This window comes from Pyrenophora tritici-repentis, chromosome 1 (genome assembly GCF_003171515.1).
Source record: "Pyrenophora tritici-repentis strain M4 chromosome 1, whole genome shotgun sequence".
NCBI lineage: Eukaryota > Fungi > Ascomycota > Dothideomycetes > Pleosporales > Pleosporaceae > Pyrenophora > Pyrenophora tritici-repentis.
Window position 1 is genome coordinate 4,474,743 of NC_089390.1, and position 24,278 is coordinate 4,499,020.

Below are 24,278 nucleotides of genomic sequence, written 5' to 3' on the forward strand. Positions count from 1 at the left end.
GGTGCCGGTTCAGCAAAGATATACACACATTGTGATAGCACGCTGTGAATAGCGAGCCTCGCTAATGCCCTGGTGTTGTTGCCGAGCCGGATCAAACGGTATTTTCTGGTTTCGCATCTACGTAGGAAGGCGCAAACTCGCAAATAAGAGAGCAGAGCATTGCAGCAGTGCAGCGCCTCAAGTAGAGGGCTTGGAAGATTGACGCGTGCGTTCAGACATTCTCAAGGCGAACAGGACTGCTGTGAGGGACGGACAAAAGGGTATAAGGAATAGCCAAGCGGCGGAGAAGAGGCTATAATCTTGGGGATGAGACAGGTGATGGCCACGATGATGGTATAGATCGAGAGAGGCGGAGGTACAGACGTAGATGAGAGGCAAGAGCTTGGGGTCTCCGATAACGCAGTGCTTAGTCACCACATCCCGAGTCGCATGCGATGAAAAGCACGAACGAGGCGGAACGCAAATGCGCGACGCTAAGCTGCAGACGGCAACTTTTGGATTAAAAAGCATGAGGCTGATATCTTGCGTCTGGAAGTCCTGGCCTTGCATGTTTACCTTGATCCAACAAGCGGCTCGTAGATAAGAATTTGGGGGCCTGGATGCTATTTTCGATGACTTGCATACATGCACCGATACTTTGATGAGCCCGTCCATGAACTATACACCGGGGCGGGGACTATGATCACGTCAGATATGATAGTGTAGGTTGAAGTGGTGAGTTTAGTCTCGGGGTTGGAGGTTCGGGGATTACATGGTGTGCCCCGCGTCATATCCTTAGGTTAGGGTCCGGTAGCGGTGAGGCCAGACAATTAATTGCAATAAGACTCATATCACAGAAAGGCAACTTTCAGCTTGACTCACCCTCCACATATGGTGTAGCATGATGCGCTAAAAGAACAAACTCTCCTTGTTCAATTGTCTTGTTTGATACTCTCACTTTGTACCAATTCGCTATTGGTGGTCGCACTAGGTCCCTGTGCGAAGTCTGACTCGCAACGCGACAAGCGACTATGGCGAGCAATGGAGTAGGCGGTGGTGAGCCCACCAAGGTCAGTATCTTGGGCAAAGACTCGATTGTCGTCGACTACGGTATCTGGCAAAACTACATCGCCCAGGATCTACTCACCAACATCCCCTCATCGACATACGTCCTCATCACCGACACAAACATCGGCCCTCTCTACACACCCACCTTTGAGCGCGCCTTCGCTTCGGTTGCATCCTCGCTCTCCTCATGCCCGCGACTCCTCACGTACCAGATATCGCCAGGCGAGACATCCAAATCACGACACACCAAAGCCGCCGTCGAGGACTGGCTGCTGTCGCAAGGATGCGTGCGCGACACCGTCATAATCGCTCTGGGCGGGGGTGTAATCGGGGACATGATAGGCTATGTCGCGGCAACTTATATGCGCGGCATCAAGTTTGTCAACGTGCCCACAACGCTCCTGGCCATGGTGGATTCGAGCATAGGCGGCAAGACGGCCATTGACGTGCCTGCGGGCAAGAATCTGGTTGGCGCCTTCTGGCAGCCCGAGAGGATATACATTGATTTGCAATTCCTGGAATCGCTACCCAAGAGGGAGGTCATAAATGGCATGGCCGAGGTGGTTAAGACGGCTGCCATCTGGAATGAGGAGGAATTCACGACGCTAGAGGGCAATGCGGACATGATCTTGGCTGCCGTTGACCAAAAGCCCGTCGATGGACGCAGGAACTTTGACAGCATAGCGAGCATCCTGAAGCGGATAGTATTGGGCTCGGTACGCGTCAAGGCTGAAGTTGTCTCAGCAGATGAGCGCGAAGGCGGACTGCGCAACCTGCTGAATTTCGGACACTCGATCGGTCATGCATACGAAGCCATTCTCACCCCGCAAATCCTCCACGGGGAATGCGTCGCCATTGGAATGGTCAAGGAGGCGGAGCTGGCGCGACATTTGGGTGTACTGGACCCCTCTGCAGTCGCGCGCCTAACAAAGTGCATTGCGAGCTACGGACTACCTACCTCCTTAGCCGACAAGACTGTGCGGAAACGGTCCGCGAACAAGCACTGTCCCGTGGACGAGCTTATCAAAATCATGGCCGTGGACAAGAAGAATGCCGGCAAGACCAAGAAGATTGTACTTCTTTCTGGCATTGGCAGGACATATGAAAAGAAGGCTAGCTCGGTCGAGGATCGCATCATCAGGATTGCGCTGTCACCCAGTATATCCGTACACCCCGGTGTTCCAACTGATTTGGATGTGACATGCACGCCTCCAGGATCCAAGAGTATCTCAAACCGAGTACTCGTGCTCGCCGCACTTGGAACGGGCTCATGTCGTATTACCAATCTGTTGCACTCAGACGATACACAGGTCATGTTGGATGCGCTTGCCAAAATGCAAGGCGCCAGCTTCGCATGGGAGAACGATGGCAAGGAGCTCGTAGTTACAGGCAATGGCGGTAATCTCAAGGCATCCAGCAACGAGCTATACCTTGGAAACGCGGGCACAGCTGCACGCTTCCTGACCTCCGTAACCGCACTTTGCCAGCCCGTAGAGGATACGACTTCCACAATCGTGACCGGCAATGCTCGCATGAAAGAGCGACCGATAGGCCCACTTGTCAAGTCACTTCGCACTATGGGTGTCGAGATAGACTACCAAGAGAAGGAGGGTAGTCTTCCCCTGCGAATCTCAGCTTGTGGCGGATTCGGCTCAGACTCTTTCACCGGCGACATTGAGCTCACCGCGAACGTCTCTTCGCAATATGTATCTTCCATCCTACTGAGCGCACCGTACTCGAAAAAGCCAGTCACGCTACGTTTGGTAGGTGGCAAGGTCATCTCGCAGCCATACATTGACATGACCATTGCCATGATGGCTGCTTTCGGCGTGCAGGTCGAGAGGTCTGAAAGCGATCTCAATACCTACCACATCCCCAATAAGCCATACACCAATCCTTCAGAGTATGAGGTTGAGAGTGATGCTAGCTCAGCTACATACCCTTTGGCTATCGCAGCCATTACCGGTACTACATGCACGGTGCCAAACATTGGTTCCGGATCTCTCCAGGGTGATGCTCGCTTTGCTGTGGAGGTGCTCAAGCCCATGGGCTGCAAGGTAGAGCAATCCAAGACGTCAACCACCGTCACTGGTCCACCACGTGGCGAACTCAAAGCTGTCAAGGAGATTGACATGGAACCCATGACTGATGCCTTCCTAACTGCATCTGTCTTGGCTGCGGTGGCATCTTCAAACGGCTCTACTTCTACAACTCGAATTTACGGCATCGCAAATCAGCGCGTAAAAGAGTGCAACCGCATACAGGCCATGGAAGATGAGCTCGCAAAGTTCGGTATAACTTGCCGGCAGTTTGATGACGGCATTGAAGTCGATGGCAGAGGCTACCAGCTTGATGCTCCCAAAGTTGGCATCCACTGTTACGATGACCATCGCGTAGCCATGAGCTTTGCTGTCCTCGCACTTGTTGCCCCCGAACCAGTGCTCATCCTCGAGAAGGAGTGCACAGGTAAAACTTGGCCGGGATACTGGGACTCTTTGAGCCAAATCTTCAAGGCAGAGCTTGCAGGCGTGGAATTGCCACCTCGACCCAACCCTCATCAAGCTGCATCAAGAACTGAGCAGAGGTCCATTTTTATCATCGGAATGCGGGGTGCTGGCAAGACAACTGCTGGTGGCTGGGCAGCACGCGCTCTCGGACGTCCCTTTATCGACCTAGATACTGCACTTGAGGAGCATGTGGGCATGACTATACCCGATCTGATCAAGGCCCAAGGCTGGGAAGGTTTTCGGGAAGAGGAAGTGAAGCTTCTGCAAAAGACTGTCAAGGAGAAGCCCAATGGCTATGTTTTTGCTTGTGGTGGTGGCATTGTCGAAACACCAGAGGCTCGTAAGATCCTTGTCGACTACCAAAAAAGTGGTGGTGTTGTTCTCCTTGTTACGCGAGACATCAACCAGGTAGTCGCTTTCCTGAACATTGACAAGACACGGCCAGCCTATGTGGACGATATTATGGGCGTATGGCTACGAAGGAAGGACTGGTACACAGAGTGCAGCAACTACCGCTTCCACAGCCAGGTTGCAGGATCCACTGGTCTCGCCCAGACACAGAGCGAAATTTCCCGCTTTTTGAACACCATCACTGGAAAGGGCTCAACGTTGAAGACTCTGAAGAAGAGGAAGCATTCATTCTTTGTGTGCTTGTCTGCGCCGCGCCTCGAGCCTTGCATCAAGACACTACCGGAGATCGTAGTTGGTTCGGATGCTGTGGAGCTCAGAGTCGATCTACTCGAAGATCCTGAGGGCAAAGAGGGTCTACCAACGCCGGAGTTTGTCGTCGAGCAGTTGACGATACTTCGGACTGTCACATCAATACCAGTAATCTTCACACTGCGGACAAAAGCACAGGGTGGACGATTCCCAGATGAAGCCTACGACGAAGCTGCAATCCTCTATCGGACTGCACTACGACTAGGATGCGAATTCGTAGATTTGGAAATGACAATGCCCGAAGATATACTGCGTGAGGTTTCAGAGACCCGCGGATTCTCAGAGATCATCGCTAGTCATCACGATCCCAAGGGCGAACTCAACTGGAGAAACGGTTCTTGGATGCAGTACTACAACCGCGCTTTACAGTACGGTACTGTCATCAAGCTTGTCGGTGTCGCCAGCTCGCTTGAGGACAATTTTGCGCTTGCAGAGTTCAAGAGTTGGGCAAACACTGCGCATCCCGTGCCTTTAATCGCCATTAACATGGGCGAGCATGGTAAGCTGAGCAGAATACTGAACGGCTTCATGACGCCTGTATCGCATCCTCTTCTCCCTTCTGCTACCGCTCCGGGCCAGCTATCAGCAGCTGATATCCGTCGTGGCTTGTCGCTCATGGGTGAGGTTCCAACGCAGAAATTCTTCATCTTCGGTTCGCCGATATCACAGAGTCCCAGCCCACGTCTACATAACAGACTTTTCCGCGAAACTGGACTTCCGCACGTTTACGGCCGCCACGAAACAACCGATGCAAGTTCGATTAAGGAAATTATCCGCTCGCCAGAGTTTGGTGGTGCCAGTGTTACGATTCCACTGAAACAAGACGTTGTGCCTCTACTTGACGGATTAGGCCCAGAAGTTGAAGTGATCGGCGCACTAAACACCATCGTCCCCGAGACCTCCATCGACGAAACCACTGGAAAGGAAGTAATGCGTCTCATCGGCCGCAACACCGACTACCTCGGCATGGTGCTCATCCTCCGCAAAGCAGGCGCTCAAGGCAGCGGATCCGCCCTCGTCATCGGTGGCGGCGGTACCAGCCGCGCAGCCATCTACGCCTTGAAGGAGATGGGTTACGGACCAATTTATCTTCTCGGCCGCAACCCATCAAAGATGGAAACCCTAAAGAACGCGTTCCCGGCAGAGTACAACCTCCAGGTTCTAACTTCCCCCGCCGACGTCGAAGCCCTCCCGGCTAGCCCGCAAGTAGCCATCGGCACCATCCCCGCCGACCAACCCATCGACATTGCCATCCGCGAGACACTCTGCACGCTGTTTGAAAAGGGCAAGGCTTCTGTGCGTGATCTCGAGGGTACGGAGAGGATTCTGCTCGAGATGGCATATAAACCGCCTGTTACGGCGCTTATCCAGCTGGCTATGGATAATGGGTGGAAGACGGTGAATGGGTTGGAGGTGTTGGTTGGACAGGGGGTGCATCAGTTTGAGTATTGGACGGGTGTGAGACCGCTTTATGAGGTGGCTAGGGTGAGTGTTGTGGGTTGATGTGGTGGTGGGAATGAAGACTAACGAGTAACAGGATGCGGTTATTAATCAGACGGATTAGGGGATGTGCGTGGTGGGTGGTTGATATGGAGGAGGAGGAGAGGGGGTAAGATGTGCGTTCGATGATGAATGTGTGACTATAGGGTTCTGAATGCTATGAACAGAAAATTTTCTTGTGCTAAATTCAGCTTTCTAAGACAAAACTAGAACACGCATAAAATATGGGACATTCGTGTACCTTCCGTCTGTCTCTGCCTTGTCTTCCCCGCCATGTCTTAGTTAAAACACAGTCTCACCTTCTTCTCCCTACACATATATCAACCTCTTCCTTCGCCTCCTCCCTCTACACTACAACACCTCTTTCCTTCACCCCATCTCACAAACCAAGGCACACATACAAACACCAGCATGTCACCCCCACCCCAACCTAACACAACAAACGCCAACTCCGTCTCCACCTCCAACACCAATGCCAACAACTTCATAGCGATAGTACGGCGCGGCAATATGATACGCACGTATTCAACGTACAACCCCAGTCCAACGCCCACCACTCCAACACACAACCCCCATCCAAAGAATGAATACGGAGGCGACGATCCTTTCTACTGCGGGGGGAGAAAACGTAGGATAAGTGAGGAAAATGGCACTGCTAACCTCAACACTACAAGAACGACACTACACCCCAGCAACACCATCCGCGCGTACATAACGCACGACCCGCACACCCCCCTTCCAACGAGCAGGCTTAGAGGAGGAGACTACAGTACTATTTCTAGCCGCATATACATGGGGTATAATCCCCTTCTGGAGAATGTGTACGAAGGAAATGATGCTTTTGCTTGTGGGGTGAAACGAGGGGTTAGTGGGGAAGATCGCATGTACATGACGCACAACGCGCATCTAAAGAATGTCTACGGAGGTGATGATCCTTTCTCCTGTGGGGGGAAAGGAGGAGAAGGGAGGGGAGGAGCGTTGAATCGTGGTGAAGATGATGTTTGCTCCCCTTCTCTACCCCCCTTTCCTACATCCCCAAATCTACAACACCAACAGCAGCACTTACAACCCAACGACGTAAAAAAGCATCCAGACATGCAACCACACACCCTCCCTCACGACACCACGACAGCGCTCCCTGTACCAATGGTGTATTATAAGCGTAAGGGCGGGCCTGGGGGAGGTGGGCAAGGAGAAGCAGCGGGATGTGCGAATGAGGGAGAGGCTGAGTCTGAGGCTGCGAGAAAGAGGAGGGTGAAGACGAACGGGGAGGGTGGGAAAGGGCTTATGCGACATGCAGAGGTCGACGACGACCACAACGATGACGACAGCGCCGATGAAGATAGGAACATGAGTAAGACTACCACTCACGTCCTACATCCCTCAGAAACCTCAAGCCACACGCTCGACTGCAGTTCATCGAGCAGCCACACCTTGGGACACAGTGAGGCAAGTACACCAACCACCCGCACCCTAGACCGTAGCTCGAGGCAAGGTAGTGAGGCTAGTACTCACACGCTGGGTCGATCGGATACCTCAAGCAACACCCTACACCACTCAGATACCTCTAGTCATACACTCGGTCGAAGCGATAACGACGACAACCCCCCTTCTTCCTCAGACTCAGAACCAGACTCAGACTCCGACGATGAAAACGACATGTTCAAAAGCAGTTACCAAATAGGTTGTACAAAGTAGGCTAAAACCAGTGTTTCCAAATATTATCATTTCAGCAAAGCAGCTAGCTGGTGTGGCTCACGCCCTGCTTATTATGCATATATCCATCTAATCCTACCTCACCCAAGCCAACCCACTCCATGCACCCTCTGCTATCTGAAAAATTACTGATTACAAAAAACAAGTTTATATCGTACACTCCCCATCACTGTCCCCTTCCTATCCACCTTATTCCCTCCTGCCCTTCCCTTCCCTTCCCTTCCCTTCCCTTCCCATGCCCACACAAACCCTACACCCTCCCCCTCGCCTCCAGTAAATCCCTAACCCGGTTTCCCCCGGGGGTAAACTCTAACCCCCTCCTCGCATCCTCGGCAATCTTCTCATCAATCGCCTTATCCAAACTGCTCACTATACGTTTGCTTGGCGTGCGTGTTGCATTACGGTCTGCAGTAGCAGCGACGTTGGGTGTACGACGGGTAATCGGGGTGTGTGGGGCGGGTAGGGGCGTGATGGGGTATTTAAAGGGGGGTTTGCGTTTGGGGAGAGGGGTTGAGGGGGAGGCGGTTGGCGTGGGCGTGAGGGAGAGGGGTGTTGGTATTGGGGAGGCGGTGGGCGTGAAGATTGGAGTTGGGGGGTGGAGGTGGGTTGATGGGGAGGGGTGGGCGAGGGAGAGGGTGGTGGTTGGTGGTGTGGATTGCGGTGTGGTTGAGGGGGTTAGGTGGACAGGGGTGGGCGGTTTGTTAGGGGTTCGAGCAAGTGCTTTTGCTGGTGCTTTTGCGGGTGTCTTTGCGGGCGTTTTCGCGGGTGTCTTTGTGGGAATTTTGCCGGGGGTCCTTGGGAGGGTCTTCGCTGGTGTGGCTTGTGGAGCTTGGCCGGTGACATCTGCGGGTGTCTTTGCGGGCGCCTTTGTAGGACCTTTTCCGGGAATTTTCGCTGGAACTTTGGTAGGAGGTTTTCCAAGAGCCGGTGTAGACGTCTTTGCATGAGCCTTTGTAGAAGTCTTTCCAATAGTTGGTGTAGACGTCTTCTCAGAAACCTTCGCAGCCATCTTCCCAACAGCCTTTGTAGGCGTCTTCCCAGGAACGTCCGTAGCCGTCTTTCCCACTATCTTCCCTGGTACCTTCCCAGGCACCCTCAAGCCCACCTTCACACCAACAGCCTTATCCGGCTTCTCAGTCTCCGCCCTCTTGCGATCCTCATCGTGCCACCTAGCGAGTCGGTCAGCAATGTCTTCTGCGCTAGCGAACTGTTGGTCATACGGTCGGGGGTCCGCAGACGCGCTGTTTGGCTCCTTGCTGAGCGGAACAAGAGGTTTACGGAGCGGAGTCTTGCGGGGTGTGCTTTGAGTAGATGTCAGGGTTGGAGAGCGGCCCTTGAGTCTAGACTCCTTTGGAAGCGTTGATGAGGTGCTCGTAGCTGGCGACCTCTTCGCTGGCGTTTCAAGGCCAAGCTTTGGGGTGCTGGGTGTACGCAGTGGTGTCCTAGTCGCTGTAATGCGAGGTGTGGTCACAGACATGAGACTTGACGAACGCTCTTTTGTCACTGAAGCCGGTGGCTTGGTAGCTGGTGTGCTGGAGGCAAGTCTCCTCGCACTCTGTGGAATAGCTTTCGTCACACTCTTAGTCTTAGTCGGTGTATATACTGCCGCACCCGTTGACTTGTTGGCTGAAGCCCCTAAAGCAGGCTTTATGGGGGTCTGGAGAATAGCTTTCGTAGGGCTCCTCAGCTTCATAGGCGTAATGGGTGCCGCATTCGTCGCCTTATCGACAACCTTCTTAGCACTCTGCGGAACAGCTTTTACTGGACTCTTCACCTTTGTAGGTGTAGCAGATGGTATGCGACTCAATCCTGGAGCTGCCTTTGCAGGTGTCGATGCAACCTTCGCAGGTGTCGATACAACCTTTGCAGACGTCGACGCCACCTTCCTCGGCGTAGCAATCGCAGCAGCAGCCGTCTTGCCCGGCCCACTCAACGCCGCACCCATCGAACGCGTCCTCGGTGTTGCCGTCACCGAACTCTTCTCTTTGCCTACATCCTGCTTAGCCGCTTGTTTAGCAGCAGTCGTACGATCCTTCTTTGCCTGCGCTGCGGGAGGACCAGTAGAACGAAACCGGAAAACAGCAGGCGTTGAATGTACTTTCGCCGACGAGGTTACTCGCACCTGCCCGCGAGACGACGTGTTTGAGTTGACTCTACTAAGCGGCAGCGGTATGTCCGCCGGATCAGGACTTGTCATATCCCGTGAATCCCGTGTGGAGAAGCTGTTGGAAATAGCAGGTAGTTCGCTCAAGTTAGGAGGTCCGTAGAAGGTTGGATTGATGATTCCGGCCGACCGACGCATTTCCGCTTCTGTGTTTGCCATTTCCTTTTGTAGCGTCAGTAGAACACTAGGATCGGTGCCAACGCGTGTTCGTTGTTTGGCGGGCTGCTGCGGTCGGGGTAATCTTGAGTTGTCCGGCTGCTCCATCTCTTGTCGCTTGATTCTCTTCTTTGGGTCCGGCATTGGTTCTGGTGATGATTCCGACTCTGGTTTGGGGAAGAGAAGGGGTGGGTATTGGATTGTGTCTTGCGCCTTCCGAGTTGTTGTTGTGTACAGGGCCGTCATTGACAATGGACGCTTGGGCTGGGCTGGGCGTGATGCAGCCATATTGCCTTCCGACTCCTTTTCTTGGACCGCGGGCGAATTACCTAACCAAACTTTATGGGGTTCTTTCACTGCGGCAACGCTGTTGTCGCCACTTTCTTCCGACGAGTGGAGGTCAGGTTCGCGCAATGTCGAGTGTTCAGTCTCCTGGCCGCCGTCAAACGCAACACGCGCCCTTTCTACAAGCGTCGGGCCCTGAATGGGCAGCCTCAGAAATGAAGGTGACCCCGTCAGCCCAAGCTTTTGTGAGGCCTTGCGCAACGGTGTAGGCGCAGGGGAAACAGTGACCTCATCATCCTTGTGCGGGGTGTCTGATGCACGACCAAGGGCTTGGGGGGTACAGCTGCCGCTGCTGCTGAGGCCCGCCATGAGATGCCCGATGGTTTCTGGGTTTGGCCACGGTTTCTGTACCGCGTCCGGCTTCTTGTTGGGTGCACGCTCCTCGCTTGGTTTAATGATGGCGGGTCGATCCGGCGGTGCTATCGCAACATCGTCAACCACATCACCAAGACACTCGGTCGGTATCCTGAGAGATTGCACAGTTGTCGAAGCAAGCTTTCTCGTTAGTCTCGCGCCAGTCTCGACGGATACTCTTTGGTCCACTGTTCGCCGAATTGGACTCCTGGATCGTCGGTGGCTATCGGGCGTCCTCGCTGCACCCCTTCTAGTCGGTGTACCAGACAGTGCTTGCGCAGGGCTCTGCTTATCTGGGCTGTGGCTGTGACTCTTCGTGCTCTTCAGCGGACTGGATGCCCGTGTCCTGGTGGGCGTCTCGGTCCCATCTTCTTTCCTCGGCGTACCACACTTACTCTCGCCATCTCGTTTCTTTGGCGTAATTTTACTGGGCGGGAGTTCCATGCAGAAGTAAAACCCATTTTGGCTAACCTCGAGCTTAATTGGCGTCCGGTCCTTTCTGCTAGGCGTAGGAAAGCCTCCGGCCGGGCTCTCGCGTACCTTGGTGGGGCTCTCCCGTCTCGACCCAGGCGTTCGCGGTGGCGTTGCAGGCGACATGCTGGCTTTGCGCAAGAAGCGTTGATGCAAAGTAGAAGTTGGAGTCGAGGGCGCGCATTGCTTTTCAAGCGAGCATGAGGTTGGGGACGTGGCTGCAGCAGTCTGATGTTCGTTTGGTCCGGAGGTTGGAGTGGTCGGGGACCCAATTGGGATCAAAGCAGCCTGGCTAGTGCCGCATGTGGTGCTAGCGTGAGTGAAGGGAGTCATCATGTGATCTGATCTTTCATCAGATGGTCTGCAACCGTTTTGCAGACCGGCTTTCCGCGACGCGTAAGATGGTGGTAAGGTCAAGATCATGGTTGCAGAGATGTGTTGAACTATCGGTGTAACAAACAAACAGCAGATGCACCGACGTGCATAACGCGGTAGGACACGGATCCGTGTGCATAGACTACCCGATTTCGTTAGGAGGAAAATCTTCTTGTCTCGTATTAGATTCAACATTTACAAGACCAACTTGCAGGTACATGTATGCAATCATCGCTCATGACCAAATTTTAATTTCATTCCATATTCACATTCATAGCTTTTCCTTCAGGCTCGACTTCAGCCTCCTCTCTACAGCATCAAGATATTCGTTGGTAGTAACCCAAGACGCCCTGTCCTTCTTCCCACAAGCCAACGCCAAGTCTTTGGTCATGATCTTGTCAATGTCGACCGTGTCAACGCAAGCCTTCTCAAGCTGCTCGGCAAATACGACGAGCTCTGGTGTGTTGTCCAGCTCACCACGCTTGGCAAGACCTTGTGTCCAGGCGTAGATGGAGGCGATGGGGTTGGTTGAGGTCTCGTTGCCCTTTTGGTGCTCGCGGAAGTGGCGGGTGACGGTACCGTGGGCGGCTTCAGCCTCGAACGTCTTGCCGTCAGGGGTGATGAGGGTGGATGTCATGAGGCCGAGAGAGCCGAAACCTTGGGCAACAATGTCGGACTGCACGTCTCCATCGTAGTCTGTGAGTGTTAGTAGAGGTCTGAAAGTATAGACAGTAGATACGCACTCTTCATAGCAATGATGTAGCCACCCTCGCTCTTGATCATCTGGGCGACCATGTCGTCAATCAAGCGGTGCTCGTACCAGATCTTGGCTGCCTCAAAGTCCTTCTTGTACTGGCTCTCGTAAATGGCCTGGAAAACATCCTTGAACTTTCCATCGTATGCCTTGAGAATGGTGTTCTTGGTGCTCATGTACAGCGGCAGCTTCTTGTCGAGCGCCATCTTGAAGGATGCATGCGCGAAACCGGTGATGGACTCTGTTGTATTGTACTGAGTCTGCGCAACGCCGCCCTCGGCAGGGAAATCGTAGACCTTGATAACCTCTGGCTTGCCGCCCTTGGGTGTGAATACCATTTCTAGTGTTCCCTCGCCAGAAATGACGCGGTCCTTTGCACGGTACTGGTCGCCGAAAGCATGACGGCCGATGATGATGGGCTGCTTCCAGCCGGGTACGAGGCGGGGGATGGTGGGAATAACAATGGGCGCGCGGAAGACGGTTCCTCCTCTATAGCATGCTGTTAGTGGAGATTCGCCTTATGCGCACATGTTTCCCTACAAGTGGTTTCGGATGGTGCCGTTTGGCGACAGCCACATCTTCTTGAGCTTGAACTCCTCCACTCGCTGCTCATCCGGCGTAATAGTGGCGCATTTGACGCCGACTGAATATTTCTTAATCGCTTCGGCGGCATCGAGAGTCACCTGGTCGTTGGTCTCGTCGCGGTAGGGAAGTCCGAGGTCGTAGTATTTGAGGTCGATGTCGAGGTATGGGTGGATAAACTGGGAGTGTGAGCGCGTGCCTCTCTGTGTCTTTTGTCGCATGCCGCACCTTGTCCTTGATAACCTGCCAAATAATCCTGGTCATCTCATCACCGTCCAACTCCACCACCGGGTTCTTGACCTTGATCTTGCTGATTCCCGTAGAAGACGCCATCCTGAACTGACCAATGCGCGTATACAAGCTAGGTGTCGTGGCTGAAAGGCTGTTTGCGCTTCGTCGTCGGCTTGAAAGCTGGGCCGATGTCGCAACTGTCCGGGAAGCCAAGCAGCGTGTCGCAAATCTGCAAGTCTGTTGTCGGGGAAGTCGTGCAAGAGATGTCGCAGCGCGAAGAGTACCGGGCGCAGTGGTCGCAGCCTTCATATTGACTGTATGATGTCGTATAACCTCGGGAAGTTCAAGCCCACACACACTCAAGACGACGTTGTTGGTAGCCGGCCGCGGTTCCGATTGCGCAAAACGGCGAAGGCACTCGGTTGATGACGGGATTTAATCGCTGGAGTCGCTAGCGGGGTACCCAGTTTATGACAGCCGAGGAGATGTCAAAACTCCTTACATCTGTCACTGAAGCCTAGCCTGTACATCGCCAGCTCTATAACTAGCAGCTGATCCGGTGAACGGCTAATACCCCACGGACGAGCCATCGTGAATACGCGGATTAATTGCTTGGTCTGTCGGTAGGTATTCCTACGTGGGCTATGGCGCGTAATCCCTCATGGTGCGACGCGGGGAAACAGTGGCAGATGACGTCTAGTCGGCTACGACATGTTCGCCCGTCGTAAGCTGCACGACATTGTCTTGACTCCGGGTGGTGGTGACAAGTTCATTGCGAATGTAGGCGGGTCAAGTTTCATGACAGTGTGAAGGTTGCTGCTGTATATTTAACTTTGTCTTGCCCTGCATTCGGATCCCCTCACAAAAGCACACATGCGCATTGGCCGTAGCCGGATCCGCTCCAACGGCTATTGTCAAGTAAGTGACTTCATCATTATTGGCTAACCAAAGTGGCCGCCTTGGCCTGTTCTCTTAGTTCGCTCACCCCTCACAGCATCGCCCGCGCCGTATGTACCCTCACAATATGTCGTTCCTCCTGATGTATACCTATCTGGGGTGCGTCATCTGCCGGTGAGACATGGGCAATGATACACGGACTCTCATGACTTGTTTCTCCATTGAAGACCTGGAGCTTGCTAATGTACATGTTGCCCAGCTGTGCTTTGTGCTGTATCAAAAAGTACGCAAACCCTTGGATGTTTGGGGTACCTAATCGGATTAGCCAACGAAACTTGCAGTTCGAACACCGTCTTGAAGACACTTACCCATGATGGCTCTCATCTCAGGCGACTGTCGGTCTTCAAACGTATACCCTGGCCAATCTCTAAACCGCCAACCCTTTGCATCCAACGCTCTCTGCACTACCGCTAGAGTCTCCTCGTTGGTGATGGTAACCGAGATGAAGTATCGAAGACCTTTGATATCATGGTTCTGGTCCTTGGTCTGCGACTCCCACCCAATCCAAGCGACATCGGAAAACTGGTTAAGACCCGGCAACTCATCATCTGGTACTGGCGGGTTCCGCTCCTTTGCAGCATTCTTCGGGCTGAGACGATTCATGCCTATAATGACGCCTTGTGCCGAGTTGATCGAGAATCCGTAGCTGGCGCCCGTAGCCCGATAACTCTTCCCATCAATCTGGTACCACTGATGGTCCACATCGTCTCTTGCTGGATTCTCATGGTCGATAACGTAGACATAGTTCTCTCCTCCCTCGTAAGTAGACCGATAGGCGCTCAATCCCAGTTCGTCCAGCGCGTACCCAATACCCCAGGTGCCATAGAAGTCGTCATACTTTTCATTGATCTTATCCTGCGGGTATGGAAACCAATACCACTTCCTGAGATCGTCTTGGCTCTGGTATGGCGATGCTGCTGTATCACGAGCCGGCTTATAAAAGGGACCAACAGCGCGGTCGTCAGTGCGCATCGCCCAGTTGAATATACAGCCCTTATCAAGGCACTTGTACCAAAGTTGGTTACTTGCTGGTTCTGGTCGCGATGGTAGAGGTGGTGGTCGAGGTGGCGGAGGGGGCGGAGGTCTCGCGGCAGTGTCAACTATCTTTTCCGAGTCCCCCAAAATCGTGCAGTTAAGGGTGGAGACATTGTGGTTTGAGTAACTATACGTGTCAATGTTTTCCCAGGAAAACAGCCGACGTAGTACGATGACGCTTTCCAATCGTCAATTGGATGTCGGAAGGAAAGAGCTACCTACCTTGGCCACTGTTCTCCCACTACAGCGCCGACGAGGGCAGCCAATCCAAGAATACGCGCAATTCGCATGTTTTTGCCGCGATCAACCAGAAGCTGAACAGGCAATAGGGCGATAAGAACCAAAGGTCTACTTTCTTGAGCGAACGACTTCTTTCACTTGGGTGACTTGGCGCGAGCATTTCTGGAGGACCAAGCTAATCCTAAATCAAGCATACGGCCTATCCAGCAGTCAATCCTGTGACAAAACCCCAAGAGCACCCCTTCGAGCTACCTACCCTCCAACTCGATATGCGACACAGCTATAGTCGCACATCAATCTACACACCACGCCTTACCAACAACAACACAAAACCAACAAAACCGTACTAACACATCTACCCTCCACCGTCCTTCCAAGCCTCTTCTTTCTTCCTCTCCTCCCTTCCTTTCGCTACCTTTCCCCTTCGCTACCACCTAGCCACAACAGTCCTCAATCCAGACTAACGTTAGCACTGTACTGTAGCCTAAACACGAGTCATACCACTCACAACCCACCCGCCATGCGACCAAGAAACTAAACGAGTGGACGAACAGGAGGGACGTGACGCACTTTTCAAGCATGTCAGGCCATTCTTTTAGCGTAAAGGATTACGGGTGGGTGTGGGGTAACTAGACGAATCAGCCTTGCGCGAGGCGTGCCGTATACCGTATACGTTCACAGGATAAGGCTACTGGCAGAGTGCACACCGGCACACAGGTATACTCGAAGGTATTTTTACTACCCACAGTCTATCTGTCTATCATTCTATCTTCAGTTGTACACATTAATGTCAGCCTTGCCCATCCAACCCAACCCACCAGAAAACTCACCTGCCATACAGCCCAAACCCCATCTACTTCCCTCGCTTCGCTTGCCCATCGCTCCCCTCGGCGCTCGCCTTATCCAACAGGGATGTAGTCTTCGTTTCTCGCGTGGCTTCCCTCGCTTAGCCTTGACTACATGTATGTAGCGTGGATGGGTAGGTAAGCGACTTTCGGGGTTCCCGAGGTACTGGGCGTTCGCTGCCGCTAGCGTACCTTTAAATTCTAGAGCTCCGTGCGGATTAGTCCGATGTGTGATGTGCGATGGATCCTGGGAGTGATTATGTGAAAGTGTAGGGTTTAGGGTGTTTGAGGAGATGGTAGTGGTCAAGATTGGGGGATGCTGGGGTAGGGGAGTTGAATACGGGAGATGGGCGAATCGGTAATCTGGAACGTCAACCATGATTACCCGTCATGGATTCAGCTGAACGAAGATAAATAGCTAGAGTGATAGTTAGGGAATAAAATGTTACCAATATGTACAACAAGGAGATTGCCTACACGGCCGAAGAACGTGCGGTCTGATGTATCCGTGAGCTCGATCCTATACCCAAAAGAAAGGGAGAGAGAGAGAGGAAACCGAAACCGAAAAACCAGATAAGCGAAGCGCGAGCCAGAACCAAACTTCCCAAAAACAAAGTCATCACACACACGATCTTTGCTTCTGCAAACGCTTGTCCTGTCCCCCCTCCACCAACCCGTCGCGTCCCGTTCCGTCCGCACAACCCCTCCCCCAACTCTCTTCCCACCCACTTGGAAACAAGAAAAAAACAAGAAAACACCAAGATACCAGATCAAATCACATGATACGTAACAACCAACGCCAACGCTAGATAAAATCGATACAAAAGAAAACCGTCGCGAACAAACTGTAACAGGGCATGGAAAAGAAAAGGGGAGAAAAATCAATAGGTGACCAGCACCACCTCTAAAACGAGTCAAGAAGAAAGAAAGCACACCATTTGATCCGTTCCAGTTCGGAGGAACGATAATGTGGGGAGGGGCGGGTAGGTGGGTATCGATAATCGGAATCGAGGCGTGGCGTCAGAAAACGATCGATCGGTGATACAGGAGATAAGATTTCCTTGCTGCGGGAGGCGGGCAATCCAGGGTCCCGGTCCGCGGACGTCGAAAATAGGATATTTTTATCCCTGGCATTTCTATCGTCTTGACATGAGAATCTGTTGAATCTGGGCAAGAGATGGGTCTTCGTTGAGCCATTTGCGTTGAGCGGCGTCTACACTGCGGAGGGTTTGTTCGACAAACGTGTCTGTTATGGCCATGAGTTCCTGGTAAATCACACAGAAGGGTTAGCTACGTGGTCCCTCTTTCATCACTTCAATGGAGAAAAGAACTCCGCGGAGAATGATGGAGACGAATTCTTACGTTTCTGAGCGTGGTATCGGCTTGCTGTAGTGCTGGCATGTGGTTCATGTTTGGTTTCTGGCCTTGTAGGATGTCGGCTCGGGTTTTTACCCAGCGTAGTCCGGCGTTTGCGCGGAGGTAGGCTCGTTGGCATTGGAAGCGGCGGATGGATGCGTCTGTGATGATACTACGATTTTCTGTCAGTCTCTTCATCCTTAAGCTCTGATTCCTCGGTTCAGTCTTGGTTCCTTTCTTTTTCATGGCATTATCGCTCTTGTTCACTTTACTTGCATCGTCAAGACTTCAGAAACTTCGCAGGTGGAACTCACGCCTGTAGTTGTCGCTTCTCATATTCCGGGTTTCCGGTTCCTGTAGCAGCACTGCCAGAAAAGGGAGTCTGAAGGACTGTTTGCGCCTCGCTCATGCATTCTCTTAGCATAGAGTAGCCATCCAGATAGTACTCTTCAGGAGTGGGTGTTGGGCGCAATGTCGCCAGGTGGTGTACAAGTGTGCGGAAATCAGTCATGATTTCTGCTACGCGGATAGCGCGGGCATCGTTGACTATTGAGACAGGTTAGGATAAGATGATATGAGGAGGGAAGGCACATTGGATCATGAGAATGGAAAAGAATATCTTACGACCGTCAGACATGATGAAATTGAATTTTCAAAAATTCAAAAATTCAAAAATTCAAAAATTCAAAACAAGGTTGACTCGCAACGGGGCTGTGAAGTGGAGAAGAAAGAAGTAGTGGATTAAGAAAGTGAACCGCGCTTGATGGTGTGATGAGGATGTTTCGAGGCGGGGTGGCGAGTATTATATAGTGCGTACAAACATATGTTCACGCAAGTTGCAGTAGAGAGATAGTCGGCCTGTTGCAAGACTCGCGATAGCGTAGGGTAGGAATAGTCATGGCTGCAGGGCTGTTCCCGCCGTTAGCATACTACGCCATGACCCACATTAGGACCGTGAGTAGCTCCCAGCTGTACCAGGTCATGCTTGTAGAGACCAGTCAGCGGACTGGACGGCGGATTGAGGCTTGAGAAAGCGTGAGGAGGTGTGAGAAGTAGCATGGCATTGCCGAGTGTATCGTCAGTATGGGAAACTAAGCACACAGGAACCGTGCGTCTGCATCGGGAAGCGGCCTATTTTTTGATGCTTCGCTACAGTCTCTCCAGCTGTAATGGGACAGCGTTGTGCTGGCCTGCTTCAGCAGCCCTGTGGGCGCCACATGGCAAGATGGGTTAGCGAGGGTGTGCGGGTAGCCTGCTCGGGTAAGGCAGCGAACGCCATGCAGGCCAGTTCAGCCGCAGCACGTGGTGTGATTGGGTGGGGGCTATAATTAGCGGGCAGCCCTCGCGTGCGTGTCCGCTGAAGATGAACCTGAGAAGAAGCCGGTGTAGGCTCGACTTGCCAGCGTAAAAACGAACAAACGCTCGCGAACCCACTGGCTGCTCCAGCGGTGTCAGCCACACGACGGCTGTGCTGGGCGCGCCGATGCGGTCGACCAGTCGTATGACGTCGATGATGCTGTCCCTGAGTTGTAGGCAGACCACTGCAGCTGAAATGCTATGGAAACCTGCTGTCATGGGCGAATGGGACTCCAACCTAGGTGGAGACAGGGCTGAACAGGCCATTTTCTCCTTGAGCGGACTCTGCTTCACGTTTGCGCTTATGCAGGAGTAGAGTCTAACGTCTTTATTCATTATGCTGCTCGAGCACTTCTGACGTCTGAGAGGTCGTGTCATGCTACCTGTGATATCGTCATAGTTGAGATTGCGGACCTACCGCTCCCTCGTCGTAGCTTCATCTTGTCTAGCCTTAGTCCTTGTCTGCGATTGACTGCAGACGTTCGTCGATCTCGTCCTCGGTGAGGGCCCTGAAGGTTAAATCTCTGCCCTCCTGACCGCCGGCCTTGGGTCCTCCCACAATTCCAATCTCCAATTCGCCCTTCTTGAAGTCCACCGACAACACTGTGCTCAATGCGGTAATGGCCAGCTCCACCACCTCCTCCCAGCTGCCTTCAGCATGCTCCTTGTTCTTCAGCTTCTTCTCGAGGAAGTTGAGCGCCTCTTGCGTCTTGGGGCCAGAAGCGGTTGCCTTGTAGCCAACGTAGTAGCCTGCCGGGTCGCATTTGTAGAGCTGGGGGCCAAACTCCGAGTCGAGCGAGATGAGCGTCGTGGCTACACCGAGCGGCCGCATGTACGCCTGCACCTTGCTTAGCATGTGTCGCATCTTCCCTTTAACCCTCACTTACCCGCTGTGTGTAGACCTGACTGATGTTGGCTATCCTCTTAGCAAGCACATCGCAGGGCATCTCGTAGCCAAACTTGTAGCGGAACTCAGCAGCCTCACCCCGCGCTCTGCTCACGGAGGCTCTGGCATCGGCAATGGATCCCGTCATGACACAGCCGACCGAGGGCGACAGTCTGAAGATGTGCGAGACCGAGGAGGGGTCGATGAGCTTGTCCTGTGCTTGTCTTAGTACCTTATGCAGCCCCTTGCGCCTTCCATACGTACGGGCACCTTCTTCTGCGAGATGACTACCGCACAGTCCTTGCCCCGCACTCCCAATGATGTGATGTTTGCTGCCGTAATCGCCTTGAATGCATATTCTGCACCAGTTAGTATACATGGCAATGGCTGTGCAATACGTTTGTTGCTAGACGATGATGTAGTGGCGGGGGTATGGCTGCATCCAGTCTACACATCTGCTTTGCAAAGAATTGAGTCATAACCGGGCATGCATACCGACTTGGTAGAGACGACCTTGGTCCGAGAAGATGGTAATGTGTCGGTCGTAACCTGCGCTTCCTACAGGGCAGCTGTTAGCATATATGCGGTAAACAGCTTGTCGGCAGCTACAACGCACCAGACATGATGGCGGGCCGGGTCTTTGTTTATTTGCAATGGTCGATTTCAGCTTCAGCAATATGTGGAGACAATTATAAGCTCCAAAGGCGCAAGATGCAGTTTGGGGAGGCGAGGGTTGAGGTGATGGCTGTCACCATACGCGTTGCTTGTGGCCTGGAGCTCTGGCGTCGCCGGCACCTGGTCTGTGCCTACCTAGTAGCAGCCCCGAAATTCTCTGCCTGCGACGTCTCATTCGACCTCGACTTTCTCCCAAGACCTTCTGCTCCAGCTGATTCGGTCATGCGCGACGTGAAATAGCCTCTGTATACTATGCCATCAGTATCCATATTCCACATCTGATCATGGCTCAAGACGGTGCAAGAGTGCCGGCATGGCGGAAACTGGGTCTCACCCTGAAAAACCAAAAGCAACCCGGAGTCGCCGTACCTGAACAACAAGCACCAGCAAGCGACCCAAAACGTCCTGATACCTATGAGAGACCAGACGTTGCCCAACAGCAATTTCATGCGCCTAATGAGCCTGCCATAAACGGCAAATCGCCAAAGCTCGGCAAGCGAAAACACCAACATGAGCCAGCTGAGGATGTTGCCAAAGAGTCCAAGAAGAGTAGGACTGCTGACGCTGAAAGCGACGTCAACGGAGAGACCACTCATTTGCCTTCCGCCGAGACTAAACTAGAGAGCGCGATAGTGGAGGATATCACAGAAAGGGCTCCAGCATCAGGAGGTGCCATCAAAGGAGACTCCAATTACCGCAAGAAGAAGGAGAAGCCAGCAAAACGCCGGAGAGACAACCACGGTGCCTCCGAGGGCGGATCACGTGTTCTCATTAAGCCTCACCACGTTTCTGCTCTTTCACCTGACGAGCCGGAACGTGCAACTTTGCTTCTATCCACAGAGTCAAATTCAAGCGCAGAAACAGCCGGAACCCCGCAAAGACCCATCAAGTCCAGCCGCAAGGACCCCTCAGGCTCACCACCAACCGATCGAAGAAAGTGTGTCGCATTCACCCCGGACACCAAAAAGTCCGACGGCAACACTGGCCAGGACTACTTCAAAGCTTGGGTCGCAGAGCAGAAAGGCGACGGACCCGTTTCGCAACCACCAGAGGTCTCGAATTTCGTCCTACATTCGCTCATCGCCCACGAGGAGAAGACTGCCAGGAAAAACGGGCAACTCGACAAGAAACAGCCAAAGGAAGATACCGCTAGTCCCAAGCCGACAGAAAACGCAACGAAGGAGAAGCAGCAACCAAAGCCGGTGATCGAGGAGAAGGCAATTTCCGCCCCTGCAGAGCCGAAGCCGGCTGTCTCTGCCACACCGAACTCAGCAAAGGGAAAGAAGAAGAATCCATCCATCTACATCAGCTATCTTAACCAATACCACTACGACCGCGCCAACTGGAAGTTCAACAAAGCAAAGCAGAACGACGTGGTGGATAACGCACTAAATATCTTCCGGATCCCAGATCAACACTCGGACGCACTAATTGAGTACGTCGCCGGCCTACAAGGTGCAGGTGTCATTGAACGTTTGCGTGAGCGGTGTCACGCAACTGTAAAGGACCTCGACGAACAGGACGCCCAAATGGACGACGCCGAAGCTCGCAAGGTAGCCCAGGAGGAAGCGGAACAAGAACGCATCTTGAAGGAATGGAAGCGAAGAGAGACAGATAGCGACGTTGCAGAGTTGGCCGTGCATCCACACAGTCCTGGTTTCATCCGACGACTTCAACGAAAGCGTGCTATGAATCTTTTGAACGCACTCAGCCGTGCAGCGCCAGTACTACCAGCCGTCGCTCCTAGAACTTCACTAAATCCATTGATGGAGCATGTGGAGCCAGCCAAGTCCATGGCACGCAAACGCAAGCGGAGGACTGAAGTATCGAGCGACGAGAGCAGTTCTGATAGCAGTGATGACAGTTCGGACTCTGACTCTGAAGACAGCGAAGACTCGGACTCGGACACCGACAAAAAACCATCCGCGAAGACTGACAGCAGCTCCGAGAGCGAGAGCGAAGACGACAGCAGTAGCAGTAGCAGCGATGACGATAGCGAATAGACGTCCCACATTACATATCAGACAGCGTTCACGGTCCTTGGATTGCATATTCGGCGGTGGTTTTGGCGTAACTTGATTCATAGAAACATACTGATAGAGCACCAAGTACCTCTCCTGAACAATCCATGGGACAATTAGAGAAAATTCAACATGTCCACATTTCCAAAAATTGATTACGCAAGAGAAAAAAAGGTGAGCCTGTTCGTTTACATTGGAGTTGAACCGTACCATTAGACACAAGCCAACAGCAATTCAATGTCATCGAGAACCTCCGGGTCAACCATCTTATCTATACCGTGATGACCAACTTGCGCGAAACCAAGCATGTTCATTTAAACACCGCATTACCTGATCTACCTAGCGGGATCGTTCCCAAGGTTGACCCCCATCCCCATCCGCGGGTATGCGGGCACCAACCCCGCCCCCGCTATCGTACTCGTAATCCGACACTACGGTTCCCATCCATCTCTTCTACTTATCAAGACAACACCCTCCTCTTCTTCCCCTACCACTACCCCTACACTGTCAAAAATGACACACCCCTACCTCCCCACGGAGCTAATCGAGCTAATATCCACCTACCTGGACCTCCCCACCTTCCGCTCCATGCGCCTAACCAGCCAGGAACTAAGCAAGCAAACCCTCCACCACCTCCGCACCCACTACCTCTCTACCCAGCACCTCTCCTGGACCCGTTCAAGCCTCGACGTCTTCTTAGCAAGAAACACGCACCCCACCCTCTCCGGCGCACTCATACATCTCGTGGTGGATGCTACACCACACCACGCGCAAACCCTCTGGCGCGCGAGCAAAACCATTGCTGAGAAACAAGCTGCTTCGCCATGGCCACATACAGGCGGCGCGGAGCTAAACGGGCAGTTGAATGCTGCGCGTACGGCATCGACGGCGGCGAATACGTTTTTCAATGAGACGAGGTGGGATATCAAGGTTCTCATGACGGTGTTTGCGAGCCTGGGTAAACTGGAGAGTTTGGTGTTTGAGTACGCCGGGTTGGAGATGAAGTATGCGAAGTTTGGGAATAGGTATTGTGCGTGTAGTCAACATGAGATGAGTCGACCGTTTGTTAGTACCATGGCGGCGGTGGCGGCGACGGGGTTGCGTGTTGGTGGTATTCACGTCGGGGACAGCAACTATGGCGCTGTTGGTATTGGGCGGTTGGAGAGTCTAGCACCGGTTCTTGGAAAGTTTGACGAGGCGTTTGCGAAATTAACGTCATTGGAACTTCGTCTGCGCGATTGGCGCTGCCCGGATGAGGGTTTCGCACTCGACGATAATGCACGCGCGCCCTTCGTAGTCCGTTTCCTGGCAAAAGCCGCGCAGCTGAAAGAGTTGAAACTAGATTGCCACACCAACTTCGAAGACGACGTCTTCGGACACATGGCCCGCCACTGCGTCTTCCCCCAGCTGAAGCGCTGCAAGCTAACCACACTACCCATCAACGTCCACAACCCGCGCGACCTGCACACTTTCCTGCTGCCCTGTACAGAGACCCTCGAATTTCTGCACCTGCAGTCCGTGCTGTTGCCGGGAGGTGGCGAGGAGGCTTCTTGGCCGGAGTTACTGGAAGACCTGGCGAGCGATGAGACGGTGTTGAAGACGCTGAAGGAGCTCATGTTGCATAATTTGTTTGCGGCAAAGGGGAATCGTATATGGTTTAGGGGGGCTCCGTTGGGCAGCTTGTTGGGGGAGCACGACGAGGTGGGCTTGTGGAGGAGGGATATCTTGGATCGGGATATTATTCCGTCGTCGTCGGGGTCGAGGGACATGTGGGAGGGTTTGGTTGGGGCGTATCCATGGGTGGGTTTCATCTGAGGGCTGGGGATGCTATGTGGGTTTGTTTAAGGACGGATGGATGGATGGATGGATGGGTGGCGGGTTACGATTGTTTTGTTTTCCTTTCCTTTCATTTGCTGGATTGGATTAGATGGGGTATTGAAAGAATACGGAAATATTCATCAGGTAAATGAATGGAGGCCGACGAA

The 24,278-nt window shown here is 53.0% G+C and overlaps 8 protein-coding genes across 8 annotated transcripts; 3 read left to right on the forward strand and 5 right to left on the reverse strand.

Annotated features, from left to right (window-relative positions):
- Positions 1 to 1,010: 1,010 nt before the first annotated feature.
- Positions 1,011 to 5,838, forward strand: PtrM4_017700 (AroA, 5-enolpyruvylshikimate-3-phosphate synthase; the record flags this gene model as incomplete). The annotated part of the gene is made up of 2 exons (XM_001931643.2): positions 1,011 to 5,759; positions 5,812 to 5,838. 2 exons carry the CDS (start codon positions 1,011 to 1,013, stop codon positions 5,836 to 5,838), a joined length of 4,776 nt encoding a protein of 1,591 aa, XP_001931678.2.
- A 1,902-nt stretch (positions 5,839 to 7,740) lies between these two features.
- PtrM4_017710 (FimV, Tfp pilus assembly protein FimV) lies at positions 7,741 to 11,403 on the reverse strand (the record flags this gene model as incomplete). The annotated part of the gene is made up of 1 exon (XM_066103294.1): positions 7,741 to 11,403. One exon carries the CDS (start codon positions 11,401 to 11,403, stop codon positions 7,741 to 7,743), a length of 3,663 nt encoding a protein of 1,220 aa, XP_065965496.1.
- A 223-nt stretch (positions 11,404 to 11,626) lies between these two features.
- PtrM4_017720 (Icd, Isocitrate dehydrogenase) lies at positions 11,627 to 13,231 on the reverse strand (the record flags this gene model as incomplete). The annotated part of the gene is made up of 4 exons (XM_001931645.2): positions 11,627 to 12,051; positions 12,099 to 12,598; positions 12,650 to 12,870; positions 12,920 to 13,231. The coding sequence occupies 4 exons, from the start codon at positions 13,229 to 13,231 to the stop codon at positions 11,627 to 11,629; spliced, it is 1,458 nt and encodes a 485-aa protein (XP_001931680.2).
- Positions 13,232 to 13,910: 679 nt separating this feature from the next.
- PtrM4_017730 (uncharacterized protein) lies at positions 13,911 to 14,851 on the reverse strand (the record flags this gene model as incomplete). The annotated part of the gene is made up of 2 exons (XM_001931646.2): positions 13,911 to 14,131; positions 14,188 to 14,851. 2 exons carry the CDS (start codon positions 14,849 to 14,851, stop codon positions 13,911 to 13,913), a joined length of 885 nt encoding a protein of 294 aa, XP_001931681.2.
- A 2,284-nt stretch (positions 14,852 to 17,135) lies between these two features.
- On the reverse strand, positions 17,136 to 17,992 carry PtrM4_017740 (uncharacterized protein; the record flags this gene model as incomplete). Its single annotated transcript, XM_001931647.1, has 4 exons — positions 17,136 to 17,264; positions 17,362 to 17,527; positions 17,670 to 17,901; positions 17,980 to 17,992. The coding sequence occupies 4 exons, from the start codon at positions 17,990 to 17,992 to the stop codon at positions 17,136 to 17,138; spliced, it is 540 nt and encodes a 179-aa protein (XP_001931682.1).
- Positions 17,993 to 19,162: 1,170 nt separating this feature from the next.
- Positions 19,163 to 20,220, reverse strand: PtrM4_017750 (PRE1, 20S proteasome; the record flags this gene model as incomplete). The annotated part of the gene is made up of 5 exons (XM_001931648.2): positions 19,163 to 19,549; positions 19,599 to 19,811; positions 19,862 to 19,956; positions 20,093 to 20,155; positions 20,214 to 20,220. 5 exons carry the CDS (start codon positions 20,218 to 20,220, stop codon positions 19,163 to 19,165), a joined length of 765 nt encoding a protein of 254 aa, XP_001931683.1.
- A 336-nt stretch (positions 20,221 to 20,556) lies between these two features.
- PtrM4_017760 (DUF2373 multi-domain protein) lies at positions 20,557 to 22,413 on the forward strand (the record flags this gene model as incomplete). The annotated part of the gene is made up of 2 exons (XM_001931649.2): positions 20,557 to 22,126; positions 22,382 to 22,413. 2 exons carry the CDS (start codon positions 20,557 to 20,559, stop codon positions 22,411 to 22,413), a joined length of 1,602 nt encoding a protein of 533 aa, XP_001931684.2.
- Positions 22,414 to 22,806: 393 nt separating this feature from the next.
- PtrM4_017770 (Amelogenin domain containing protein) lies at positions 22,807 to 24,108 on the forward strand (the record flags this gene model as incomplete). Its single annotated transcript, XM_001931650.1, has 1 exon — positions 22,807 to 24,108. The coding sequence occupies one exon, from the start codon at positions 22,807 to 22,809 to the stop codon at positions 24,106 to 24,108; it is 1,302 nt and encodes a 433-aa protein (XP_001931685.1).
- Positions 24,109 to 24,278: the final 170 nt, after the last annotated feature.